This window comes from Amaranthus tricolor, chromosome 16 (assembly GCF_026212465.1).
Source record: "Amaranthus tricolor cultivar Red isolate AtriRed21 chromosome 16, ASM2621246v1, whole genome shotgun sequence".
NCBI classification, from domain to species: Eukaryota; Viridiplantae; Streptophyta; class Magnoliopsida; order Caryophyllales; family Amaranthaceae; genus Amaranthus; species Amaranthus tricolor.
Genome location: NC_080062.1, coordinates 2,489,316 through 2,502,947, shown reverse-complemented (window position 1 = coordinate 2,502,947; position 13,632 = coordinate 2,489,316). Strand labels below are relative to the sequence as shown.

At 34.6% G+C, this 13,632-nt stretch overlaps 2 protein-coding genes across 3 annotated transcripts; one reads left to right on the top strand and one right to left on the bottom strand.

Moving 5' to 3' along the window:
- Positions 1-94: 94 nt before the first annotated feature.
- Positions 95-8,552, top strand: LOC130802329 (protein decapping 5-like). Its single transcript, XM_057666293.1, has 8 exons — positions 95-504; positions 3,330-3,430; positions 4,036-4,107; positions 5,918-6,826; positions 7,069-7,137; positions 7,233-7,406; positions 7,499-7,609; positions 8,228-8,552. Exons 1-8 carry the CDS (start codon positions 351-353, stop codon positions 8,420-8,422), a joined length of 1,785 nt encoding a protein of 594 aa, XP_057522276.1. The 5' UTR covers positions 95-350; the 3' UTR covers positions 8,423-8,552.
- Positions 8,553-9,488: 936 nt separating this feature from the next.
- On the bottom strand, positions 9,489-12,124 carry LOC130802330 (UDP glycosyltransferase 9-like). 2 transcript variants are annotated; one of them, XM_057666296.1, is made up of 2 exons: positions 11,182-12,124; positions 9,489-10,561 (listed from the first exon to the last, which is right to left on the bottom strand). In XM_057666296.1, exon 1 carries the CDS (start codon positions 11,999-12,001, stop codon positions 11,201-11,203), a length of 801 nt encoding a protein of 266 aa, XP_057522279.1. In that variant the 5' UTR covers positions 12,002-12,124; the 3' UTR covers positions 9,489-10,561; positions 11,182-11,200. The 2 variants fall into 2 exon arrangements, with proteins under 2 accessions (XP_057522279.1, XP_057522277.1); XM_057666294.1 differs by having other exon boundaries at positions 11,482-12,124.
- Positions 12,125-13,632: the final 1,508 nt, after the last annotated feature.

Sequence of the window (13,632 nt, the reverse complement as noted above, 5' to 3'; positions counted from 1 at the left end):
AACTTAATAGAAATACTCTCACCTTATGATGGTAAATTTATTTTTCTTCTTTCAGATTTTTTTTTTGTTAAATTTCGATTTTGGATCGGCACATATTAAGTATTAACGTTCTTAAATAGATAGTTTATGAAAGAATAACATCTCAAAAAAAAAAAAAAAAAATTTGTGAAAGAATAAATGCAGACATAGGGTTTGTATGCTTCTTTTCGATGTTTCTCTCTTTTTCGTCAAAACAAATTCACAAATCACAACCCAGAAAAAATCAATAATTGTCTCACTCTTTTCGTAGTAGTTGTACTTCAATTCTCTATCTCTCTTTCGTTTCATCTGCTTGAAAAAACCAGACAAAAATGGCAGCGGAAGCATCTAGATCTAGTTCCAGTGCTGGTTCTGCAGATTCTTATCTTGGTAGTTTGATTAGTTTAACTTCAAAGTCTGAAATCCGTTATGAAGGCATTCTTTTCACCATTAATACCGAAGAGGCTAGCATCGGTCTTCGCAACGGTAGATTTTTTTTGCAGATTTTATTTCGGCTATGTTTTTTGGTTTACGGTGTTGTTATGCTGTTGATGCGGATTTGTTCGGATCTTTTTTTAGGTTTTTGATGTTTATTCTGAAATGTTTGTGTAAAGGATGTGAAATGTTGATTTGTTGAGTTCTGGTTTGGCTTGTGTTTCTAGAGTGTTCTTTTTTTTTTTTTTTTTTTTTTTTTTTTTTTTTTTTCATTTACTGATGTTTTTGAATGTGTGATACTTTTGTATTGTTTGCTGATTTGAGGTAAATTTGGTTTGAGGTTTTGTTTGATATCTGATGCATTAGATTACTGGTGGAGCTTGTTTGATTGATTGAGTTTTAAAGATGTTTTGAAAGGAAGGGGATTCGAAAAGATGCAAATAGCTTGGTTTTTAGGTATAATTGTGCTAAGTTAAAATGAGCCCTTTCTTATAAGGGATGATACTGAGGAAGTTGCTTGACTTTTCAGTATATTTGGTTGTGCACTTGATGGAGTTATTAGAAGACACTTCTGTGCGAGTACAACATTTCATTGCCTCTTACTTAGGGTGGGGTTTGGGGGTCGCATATACGCAACACTGCTGTATGTGTAAGGAAAGAAATAAAAAAAAGGTCAAGCTCGACTTTATAACATAGTTGTTTGTAAATGAAAGGAGTTGTATGCTTAGAAAAAAGACATGGAAGTAGCTTGCTTGCTTGTATTATTTGTTGGAATTGAAAGAAGTCATTTGTTAGCTATAATTGGCTTGAGTTGATTGGAGTTTGTTTCGTATAAGGGAAGAAATAAAGGAAAGAGAGTTGCTAAGTTTTTTTTTTTTTTTTTTTTTTTTTTTTTTTTTTTTTTTAAATTTATATTCATTGTGTAGTTGGTCGGAGTAAAAAGTACTCAGTTATGTATGATTAAGGTAAGAAATAAACTAAACGAAGTGAAGCTTGAAGTTTTGTAGTATAAATAGTCGTAGTTGAAAGGAGTTTATGTTTGGACAAGGAAAGAAATAAAGAAATGGAACCAGTGCATGTTTGTATTATTTGTTGGAATTGAAAGGAATTATTTGTTTGCATAAGGAAATAAATGATGAGATAATTGAAGTATAAGTAGAGCGGGAGGACTAGCTCTTGTTGTTTGATGCAGTGTGTGGGAATTCAAAGGAGTGTTTTGTTTGCAACGAAAACTGATATAAAGGGAATCTAAGTTGGTTCCTTTTTTTTTTCCTTTTGAGTGCTAGTTATTTTTTCGTTTTCTTCACCTTACCAATTCCCCTGCTCTAGATAACAGTGTTCACGAAAGATAAAAGAAAGGAAAGACGCAAATACAAGGTAAGTGAATGTAAAGAAAAGGAAATGACTTAATTTATTGGTGTACTTTGTTGGTATAATTTGTTGGGATTGAAAAGAGTATTTTGTTCGGATATGGGAAGAAACAAAGTGAAGGGAAGTGAAAGGAAATTAAGGGAACTATATCTGTTGTAAGTTTAATGATTTAAAGGGTCAATATTGAAAGGATTACCTATTTTGCATTACTGAAGATGATAAGGAAATTTTAAGGTAATAATTTAGATTCCTTTGGAATTCTGACAATTTGGGGTTACAACGTTGTTCTTGTTCTTTTCTATATGCTAAACGAGTACATGTGCATTAAGTGAAACTGAGCACCGGAAAGTTGATTCCTTTTCTATCAGTTTCTTTCCATTTAGTTATTTTCTATAGGACCAGTTGTGAAGGTCTTAGAAATTAGCTAGTTTGAACGGCATTTTCCGAGGTTCAATTTTTGTATGTAGCCTTTAATTTAGTTGCTTTTATTGGTAGTTTGAAACTGATTTGGCGTTTTGTGGATTTGTTTCATTGCTATAATTAAAATTCATCGAGTTTGGTACCTTAAAAACTTTGAGGTTTTCATTTTTAAAAAGTGAGAGAAGGATTTTTCTACTGCTTTTCCGTGTATTTAGATGTCTTGGCTAACGTTGTATTTGGATTTATCTGTATCATGCAACGGAAACTTGTACTCCATTACTTTTCTTCTGTATTGTTCCTCCTTTCTACATAATGGCTTGTGAGCACATGTTCTCGTGGACCATGTATATCTTAAAATTTGCAACAGCATCTCAAAACTTTGGGTAATTTCACCCCTTTTCACGCCTTGAAAAGCTGTAGAGGTGTGGGTAATTGATAGTAATTATAGTAACTGTGGTTATTAGTTGTTCTTTTGTGTCGGATAGTTGAGCTGAGAGCTTGTAGAGTATCTTATCTTAATACTAATATTTCTTAACTCCTGATTATGGTGACCTTGAGAAGCAGGCAAGTATTAAGATCAAAAGAAAATGGGCGAATTTGTTTGTATGTTTCTGATTTATTTGGGGTCTTATTCTCCTTTAATTTATGCCTATATAAAGCAATTTTGGTCAAAATGATTTTGTTATATTACAGAATGTAGACTAAGGTAATAATCTATGTAGCTGGAAAGGGTGGGAGCAATTGTATCTGATTGTGATTTACTTTATTCATTGAAATTTCCAGTTTCCAACGTAATGATAATATGACCAACTTTATCAATCTTTAGTGATAACTTATTGTTATAGCTCAAGTATATTTAAGCTATTTTCTTGTAATGTGGCACAGTATCATGGTAATTGGTATGCTGTATCTCTAATTGTGGTCTACTGGACCAAAAAAGTTTGTATTGTTGCAGACCTCCTTTTTGAACTATAAATTTGGTTTAATTTTTTTTCCTTTTCATCAACGATGAATAACTTCTTATTTATTAAAGAAATGCCTTGTAGCACAAAGCAACATCCTGACAATGAAAATTTGTTTTGCAGTTCGATCCTTTGGAACAGAAGGTCGCAAAAAAGATGGTCCACAAGTTCAAGCGAGTGACAAAGTTTATGAATATATTGTATTTAGAGGTAGTGATATCAAGGTAAGTTGAACTAGTCCTGTTGTGTTCTGTATAGTTTTGTATGCTATATTAATTTCCATGCATGAGTTTGCTAGTTCTTTTCTTCAGAGTCATTCTCACTAAGTGCACTTTAGCCGTAATTTGATATAATCAAGTTCCGTTCACATGATTTACTTCAGTCATTTGTCGAGGTTGTGTGTTTGTATCGTGTAGATTTTTTTCATCATCCTTCTTGTCTTCAGATTGTTTGACATGAGTGATGAGCCATTTACTGTCGTTCGATACATTGACTTCATTTCACTTCATAGTACCCCAACCCGTGTGCAAGAATTTATCCTTTTTTGTTGCTTCATATCGAGGTTGGTTAGTCAGAAACAATCATTACCATCAGTTAACCTATTAAAGGAAAGCAGTATACTTGGATTTGGTACAGATCTTATTGTGGGTGCATCTGGGCACCTTCATTTCCCTGCACCACATCATCATCTTTCGCACCATATATTTGTTAGACTTGTCGGGATTTTAAATTTGGTTGAAGTAATGGTATTGTTTCAATATTGGTAAAGATTGACATAATTTTTTTGGTAAAGCTGAGTAATTTTTTACCACTTTATTTCATTTGACAGGACTTGCAAGTCAAATCTTCCCCGCCTGTCCACACAACTCCTCCAGTTCACAATGATCCAGCTATCATACAGGTAACTGTATACTAATATGGTCTGTTGGATTTGGGGAAGCTCTAGTATAATGAATGTCTGTGTCTTATTTTTAATGAAGGATTGATGCTTATAAGATGCCCCTTAATAATTTGTAACCAAGGATTATGTCTATGTACTAGAGCAGAGGTATATTGGAATAGGTTTTGACATTTGTTTTTAAATTTTGTTTCCTTGTTTTATTTGATCGGGTTAGACTAGAGATTCCTACAGGCAAAGGGGAGAGGGAAATAATCCTTACTCTAGGTGGTGAGAATCAAACACTATCATAAGGGTGAAAGGGAAAGCCCTTAACCACTAGGCTAATATAGATTCTCGTAAATTTTAGTTTCTTAACAACTTAGAACATGAGCTGTTTTTGCTTGTGTATTAAAAGTTGCTCATAGTAAATAAAGTAATTTGATAATACCGTTTATTTCCTATGGGAAACATGATTTCTTGTGAGATCTCACACAAGGTTTTTCTTGGTGTCATTTTCTTAGGATGATTTATATCTGTTCTTTATTGTACTGTACTTGCCTCAGAAACTGAGATTTTGTGTGTTTATATTGGATTATTTTCCAATGATGCACTCTTTTACCTTATACTTCTGATTTTTCTTCTTTCCCTCTAAAAAATAATAAGGCATGGATTTTGGTACTGTATACTTCCTCTTTGTATGTAAAGGATGAACAATTATCCTAAACAATGATAGAGCTTTTTACAAGTGTTGCATCCTTAAAACGATCAGGAATGACGGAGGACACATCTAATGTAGCAAATAGTGACCAGTTGCGAACATATCCTTCATTCAATTCAATATATTTCTGCAGCCTTTTTTTCTAGTCAATACTCAATAGCACTGTTGCGCTTGTGTGTACACCTTGGTTTTCTTTGTTGAAAATTTTCTCATCAGTTATGGAAGATTACAACTTTCTTCCTGACATTCATTTTCCCAGAACTGTTATGTGATATTTGGGAAGCAAACAAATTAGATGCGTTGGGTTTGAGAGAAACATGAAAGTGTGTAGGGTGAACCAGTGTCTAATTCTCTAAACTTATTTGATGCAACTTTGCAATCCTCTTTATGTTCAATCAGCCCAGAGTGGCCCAAAATATACAAGTTTTGTTCACAATAGTTGAAAAGGGGGGTTATGTTTTACTGAAGCTTAAACTTAGAACCCGGATTTTTTTTTTGTTTACCATGCATGATTATGGCTTGAGTAGGAAATGAAGTTACATGAGTGAGAAACGTGGGTTAGTTTGATGATAATGAATAAAGCTCTGTTGTTTGAAGAGAAGTACAACCATCTTACTTGAGAAGAGAAAAGTATAGACAGTAATCATCAGTAAATACTTTTGGGAAAGAAGTATGCCGATCTTATCTTCTCATTCTTATTCTTCTTTGGTAACAGTACATTAGTACTAGTAAATAACTGAGATTAACAAAAAAAGGTAATTATTCTTTTAATCTCATTTTAAATTAGAGTTTAGTACTTTTTAACATGCATGATGTAACCCTGAAGACCTGAATGGCTTGTATAAAGAAACAGAGTGAGTAGTATTTTTTAAATTTGTATAGTTGTCAAGTGCTCTGCATTCTGTCACGTGTAAATGTTGACTATGAGGGGATAACCAATGACTCAGGAATTGACTTAGTTTAGAGCAGATTTAGTTTATTTTATTTGAAGAACTTGATGATCTTTAAATAAATAAATTTTATGTGAATCAGATGTAAGCTAGTCTCCTGTTTTTTGATTATAAGTTTTTATTTCTCTTAATAATTTTTCATTCATTTCTGCCTTGAAATCAGTCGCAGTATGCTGCTCCAACTGCATCTGCTAGTTTGCCCCCTGCTTCTGGTACTGCTGCTGGACCCTTATCAGATTTTAATAACCAGATATCGCAGCCTGGAGCACCGGTAGTCCCCATGTATCAACCTGGAGGGAATTTGGCTTCATGGAATCCTTCAACTCCATCCGCAACTAATGGCAGTGGTCTTTCTGTACCTATGTATTGGCAAGGATATTATGGCCCCACTGGTTCTGTACAGACACAGCAGCAGTCATTACTTCGACCTGCTCAAGGGCTGTCAATGCCACCTTCAATGCAGCCCCCATCATCGCAGCAACTAGTTCAGAATTCAACCATACCAAATGCTGCTTCCAGTACATCTTTTTCACAATCCATCGAGTTTCCCCCTCCTTTGCTACAGCCCATTGTTAGCAGCTCTCTATCTATGCAACCTAATATGCATACTGTTCAGTCTTCTGCTCTAGCTGCAGACTCCTTAACTAATATTATGGCTTCGAAGGTTCCTGCCCAAGTTGAACCAGTTATATCCCAGAATAATAACTCATCCTTTGTGTCTCCTGCGTTGCCTAATCTATTGGATAAAAGTACCGTTCCACCTTTGGTCTCTAACCAGGCTAGACCAACATCTACTACAATGCCCTTCAACAACTTATCTGAAAATTTGTCTGCTACTGGTTTAAAGTCTACTTCACCTGCGTTGGTGACTCCAGGTCAATTTTTACAACCTGGACCCACCATCTCATCATCTCCACAAATGCAGCTGAAGGATGTTGAAGTAGCTCAGGTATCCTCAATGGCGTCATCACCAATTCCATCAGTAGTTTCAGCAACAGCAGCTGCAACAGTTCCAGTATCAAATGAAGCTCAGGGACCACTTTTGCCGCTTCCCTCACCTTCAAATTCAAAGGTACTTTAAACTTCCATCATTCCATGTGTTGGTTGTTGTGTTGATATTTAAGTTGATGCTCATCAACTTTGCAAGTACCTTGTTATCTTGATATTTAAGTTGATGCTCATCAACTTTGCAGGTACCTTTTTGCTATTTCATTGTTATCACATCCGGCATAGAAGATATCTAGAATATTTTAAAAGGGCGTGTCTTGTTTGCTTATTAGCTAATTTGTTATGTTCTAAATGTCATTGTTCTAGATGAATGGAGTTCCTTCTCATAGTCGTAATGTCAATCGGGGTGGCCGTGATCGAAGAAGAGGGAATGAGGTTGTTTTTTTCAAATCATACCGATGTAATCCAGATTATTTTTCTGTGTTTGAATGTTCTTTGTAGCATGTCTGATATTTATCTTTGTTTTGCAGTTTTCTCATTCTGCAGCCAACTTTACTGAAGACTTTGATTTTGAGGCAATGAATGAGAAATTCAAGAAAGATGAAGTATGGGGACATCTGGGTAAAAATAAAGTCAAGGCTGATGAGGGGTTAGAACTTCAAGATGAAGATGATGATGTTGATGTGCCAATAGTTGATACAAAGGTAAAGTTGCTTCATTATTCTGATATTAATTTATATATTGTTTTTTCCTTAATCATTATTCTTATGTCTTGAGTATATTTTTTGTGATGTAGCCTGTTTACAAGAAGGATGATTTCTTTGATACTTTGTCCTGCAACGCACTTGATCGTGAATCTCGTAATGGAAGGACTCGGTTTTCAGAACAAATGAGGCTTGATACTGAGGTATTGAAAATGAGCATTAATTTTTATAGCTGAACAGTGGTTGTATAGCATTAGCTTTGTTCATAAGAAGAGTACTTAGGTGGTTGAACAAACACTTAACTAACTTTACGCTCCAATTTTACTTGATACTAATATACCTGAAAGAAGTTTGTTCCGAAGTGAATGTTTACGTATTCCCGGTCAACATTTAACATGACTTGATGTGGTAAGTCAAGATGGATGTCACTATTTCTTGCAACTGAAAATTGGAGCCTGGAGGAGTATGTACCTATCCAATGTACTATGCTCATTGCTATAATTTCTAAAAATTTTCACCAGTTTGAGTGCTCTTTTGGCATCTCGACTCAAAGTATAGTTTCTTCTTTGTTCGAAGGCTGGTTCAATGATGTTTGCTTTCTGATTTTTTTTGTCCATATGTAATTTTGTATGATATTCTTCTATGTATTGTATAGATTAGTAAATGTTTAGAAATGCACATATCTGAATGTCTCTGAACCTTGCTTTTATGTATTGATTAATACGTTGATTCATGTTTGTGTGATTCGAGGACAGAATGATCTTGTATGCGTCCCCTTTGCTAGATTGACATCTGAGATGAATCTTTTTATGTTTGTGCAGACATTTGGCAATTTCCAGAGAAACAGGGGATTTCGAGGCGGTAGAGGACCTGGTGGTGGCCGTTCGCGAGGTGGTTGTTCACGACCTGGTTATCACGGAAGGGGTAATGGCTATGGCTATGGTTACGGCTATGGCTACGGTTATGGTTATGGTGGAAGGGGCGGGCGAGGGCACAATGTGTACCGTGCCATCTAGCCGTCACTTCGTAATATCCCAGCAATATAAGAGCTAGGTCTTCTGGCCTCCCTTGTAGCCTTGGTGGTTTAGCCTGTTTATATGCACCCCAAGACCAAGAATTGGAGGTCTGGTGATAGGGTAGTAAAACTCTAAAGGTAGTATAAGCTCTATATAGTCGTATGGCAAATCGAAGAATTACTTGCTTGGATCGATGCTCTAAACAAGAATTGCCGCTTGCGATAGAAGCACAAGATCAATACCTATCTTTAGAATAATAAGCTAATGAGTAGAGTCTAGCAGTGGGTATATACTCTCGCACCCTTCTTTATTCTGTTTGATTTGCGGTAAATTCTATGCAGCTCTGGGAAGAAGTTGGTGGTGGCTTTAGACGCAGATGATGCGAGTTTAGAGTAAATCTAACTTCACCGGTTATGCTGGTCAAGAAACTATGTATCTTTGTAGTTGTCATTCACAATGACTTGGGTTGGGAGTTATTGTGGAACTTAGATAAAACCCATAATGCAAAATGACTTGTTTTTGTTTTACTTAGTTGTATGTCCCGTATTTGCGTGTTATTTCACGCTATTTGTCAAAACCATATCCTATGTTAATGTGAGCCTCGGAAATATTAGTTTAATAAGTCGACTAGCTATGTCCATCTTTTAGGAAAATTTGAAAACAATAAGTTTTTGGGGAATTTTTTTTTCAAAATAAGCTTCAAAAAATTTAATTTTCAAAATAATTGTTTCCAAGTCAAATTTGATTATATATTCGTTCGTTGTGTCTAACAGTGAACAATTAGTTGGTAAAAGTTAAAATTTTTGTTTACTCTTATTAACAGCGACCAAAAGAAAAATATTTTCATAATATTTAGAAAGACAAAAAAATAAGTTAGATGGTTTGATGTTGGTTATAGTGAATTAACATATAATTGTTTATTTTATCTTCTCTATCGTTATAACATTGTCTTCTTTTATTTGCTGTTAATAACAACGAACAAACAATTTTGACCTTTTTTATCACTTTTTTTGTTCGCTATTAGTAATAGCAAACAAGACTCGACTTTATGCTTGATACGTAGACGTTTATTTTAGAAATAAAAATTTTTAAAGCTTATTTTGAGAAACTTTTTTCTCAGAAGCTTATTTTATTTAATTTTTCCATCTTAAGAGCTCTTGATTCAATCGCCCCAAATACTAGAAACATTTTTGAAAATTCAGGCATTACAAAGCTAATTAATTTTCAAACATGACCCAAGAGTTTACAACCTTAAGATCAAAATGATTCAAGTCGATCAATAATTTCATCAGTGTTCATATCAGAACTACCTCCTATAAACAGTCTGCTGAGCCAATTCTTTCCACATTTCCACATTCTTTTTAATCTTCTTTGTTCTTTCTCCATCCATAATTTCCTCTAAACATCGCGTAAATTCCTCGCGAGTAACTGAATTCTTTTCATTAGCCTTAGCTTTAACTCCAACACCCCAAACTTAAATACCTAGGTAAAATAAGAACAGCCCCCACATTCAAACCCCCCTTTTGCCCGTTAGCAAAAACTTATTTTAATTGCATATCATAAGGAATTTGAACAACCGCTTCAAATACAGTATCTGGAAGGACCGCTTGTGGAACTTTGATATCCACAGGCTTATTAGCTAAATGGCAATTGGTGATCAACAAAATAAGCATTAAGCACTTGATCCATGAAATGTGGCATTGCCAACATCAGAACACCAAAACACATCGCCTCAATAGCCAAGTTTGATCCACAATGTGTCACAAAACACCCGACTGATTCGTGTGCTAACACATCTAATTGAGGGCACCAAGGCAACACTAATCCTTTATCTAATGTTTCATAAGTCTTTAGGAAGCTTATTTTGCTCTATATCTCTTATTGCCCACATGAATTTGCACTGAAAATGCATTAAGGCTTGTGCTAATTCTGTTATTTGATGTTCACTTAAAGTAGCAACTGTGCCAAAAGCAATGTACACAACTGAGGAAGGTTGTTGGGCATTTAACCAAGTCATGCAAGGTTCATTGCTTGGATTGTAAGGGTTAAACCTTTGTCGATATGCTTGTTGAGGTATGGAGATGGTAGTAACGGTCAAATAGTCTTCACTCTCCATATATTTTCCATCCATTTGATGAACTGCAAGATTAGTTATTTCCTTGGAATTAGTAGTGTCAATTCATTAGAATCAAAGATACATCATCTATTTAACACAAATCCTTATGTGAGACGATCTCACGTGAGACGCTCAATGTATGCTGAATAGTCCAACTAATATATAGTAATCATTAGCATATATGCTCCTTGTTTGAGGTCGTCTCACCGAGGATCGATCTCTCACAAGCGTAATTCTGTATTTAATGTGTGCTTCTTTCGGGTTCAACGGTTCATTTAAATGTTGGTGCTAAACTGTGAAAATGATAATAAAGATTTAACGTAATTCAACTATGAAAAAAATCTTGATAGATTTATGATCATCCACGGTCATAGAAATTAAGTGTTGAATTTATCAAGGTTAAAAACATCTTGATAGGGTTCTAATTAGATTAGAAATATTTTGCGTACCTATAAGTTATTTATCCGTAATAAAATATGTAAAATATTTTGAGCCTCTATCAGCTTAAGCATTTTTAGTTTATTTAGTTAGTTTCTTTACATGGTATCAGAATTCTAGGTTACAATTCTAGGTTACAAGTATCCATAAAAATTTAGCTCAAAGTGCTTTCGTGTGAGAGCTAATGATAAGACATACACCTTACCTTATAGCCTCAACGACTATCAACTTAAACTTTTGATTGAGTTAGTTCCTTTCGCCATCAAAAATGAAAAGGCAACAAAAATTAAAAAACAAACCACATAATCAAGACGATCAAAAGAATTGAAAAGAACCCAATCAGCTTGATGAAGATTAGTAAGAAAAGATATCACCATTTTAATAAGAGGATGAAGCAATTTCTTATCCCCATTACTAGACTCATCACTACTTTTAAGTCTAGTTAAGAGTCCATGAACAAGCTCATCTTGGGTAGGACCCACCAAAGAAAAAGGAAGACTATTACCATCTAGCTTGTTAGCTGCAACAATAAGAGGATGATCAACATTTTCCTTGAATTCCTCCACAAAAATGGGGTAAAATGATGCTATATAAGCACATGAGTGTGGAAAAAAAGCAGCTGAAAGTATCCCATTTTGCTTGGCTATGTTTAGTGCCCATGGTAGATAGGCATCATATACTAGTAAACTTGGCCTAATTGGGCTAGTTGAGAGTAGGTTGACGAGTTGAAGTGGAGCTTTCGACTCGAATTTCTCCATATGGGACCAAAAATTGAGTCGAAGATCATCGTTGGAGTTGTCGTAGATGGTGAAAACATCCATGTTGGATGAGATTTTGTTGAGTTTAAGTGTGTCAGAGGTGGTGGTGGCGATGGTGATGTGGATGGTGTCATTGCTTTTGAAAGCTAAGTGATTTGCAAATTCAAAAATCTGGTTTATGTGACCTTGTCCATGAAATGGCATTACTATTACCTTTGTGAAAGTTTCTTGTTTGGGCATTTCTTTGACATGGTGTTGGTTATCCATGGGTGTGATTGTGTGGAAGAAATATGGTTTGAGTATAGGTTTGTGGGTGGTTAAGTAGGCACTTAAAAAAATGTGAATGAAGGGTAGTTTTATAATGGTTCGCTTTTGAACCTAAATGTACCAGTATACCACTATTAATCAACTTTCATAGAGCATGGATCGAAAATGTTGTGTGGGCCGTCTAAGTACTGCACGATACTGTTTACAACGTGATTTGACATGAGGTACAATGGAACGACACACAATTGGTCTCGCATGACATGATTTTCATGTTTAGGCTCCATTTTTGGTGACCAAACACAACATGACACTGTTCACGACATGATTTGGCATAATATGATTTAACATGAAATACGATATATACGATATGTAGATGGCCCATCACAACATGTGGGTGTCTCATCACGATACAATTTCATAATGAAGGACCTATCAGGTCACGTTAAAAATAATTCTTTACAAGTATTGGCAATTTATGAATTGTGACCTTGTCTTTGAGTTTTTGTTAGCATTTAGCAATTAGCAATTAGCAATTAGCAATTAGCAACCAGCCAACTAGAATCACACATAATTTTCTATCTTGTTAGTATTGGCCCCACAGTACCTATCATGCTGAAAAGTGACGCTTTCAATAATATGCATCATAATTGATTATTATTTGGAGGTGGTCATTCAAAATATACTTAACGATTTAATTTTAAATTGAATATTTCAGATTCTGCTGAAAATTGAATTTTGTTTATATTGACTATTTTCATCATTATAAAGCGATTTTTGAACTCGGATCAAATCGAATTCAATTATACAAGGTCAGGTAAATGTAGAGTCGGGTGCGTTTTGCACACCACTTCACTTATACTTCTATTTTTTGGCAAATTGTGCTAGGAAGTGTCGTTTTAACCCAAGAGAATTCTGAAAACGTCAGCAAGTATATGTCACCATCAAGAACCTTGGCTGTTGCCATTTGTCAAGGATCCAATGGATCGACAGAGAAGATAAAAAACTCCTATGGTTTTAAATTTTTCAAGATAATAATATAAACATTGAAACAAAAATATAGAAAAATAAGAAATATCTGGGTACTTTGTAAGAATAACGTATGAATAATTTAAACGATTAATAATAAGCACATATCTCTAACCTCTTCAAAACCCAAATATAAGACATTGCCGCGTCATCTCTCATAAGGCAGAAAGTTACCAAAATATCACGCCCAATCCTTAAAGTTCGCCACCCCTTTTCATTTTTTCGCCACCCTCCTCCCCCTAAAATTACGTATTTGCCCCTGTAGTTTAAAAAATTACAAAAATGCCACTCCTTACAAATTTCTTATTTATAATAATAATAATAATAATAATAACAACAATAATAAAATTAAATAATAATAATAAATAAAATTAATAATAATAATAAAAGTAATAATAATAATAATAATAATAATAATAATAAAAACAACAATAATAAAATTAAATAATAATTATTATTATTCAAAAAAAAAAAAAAAAAAAGTTGAGTCGCCTAAAATTGGGCGACTGAACCATGGTGGAGTCGCCCAGATCTGGGCGACTGGACCATGGTGGAGTCGCCCAAAATTGGGCGACTGAATCATGGTCCAGTCGCCCAATTTTGGG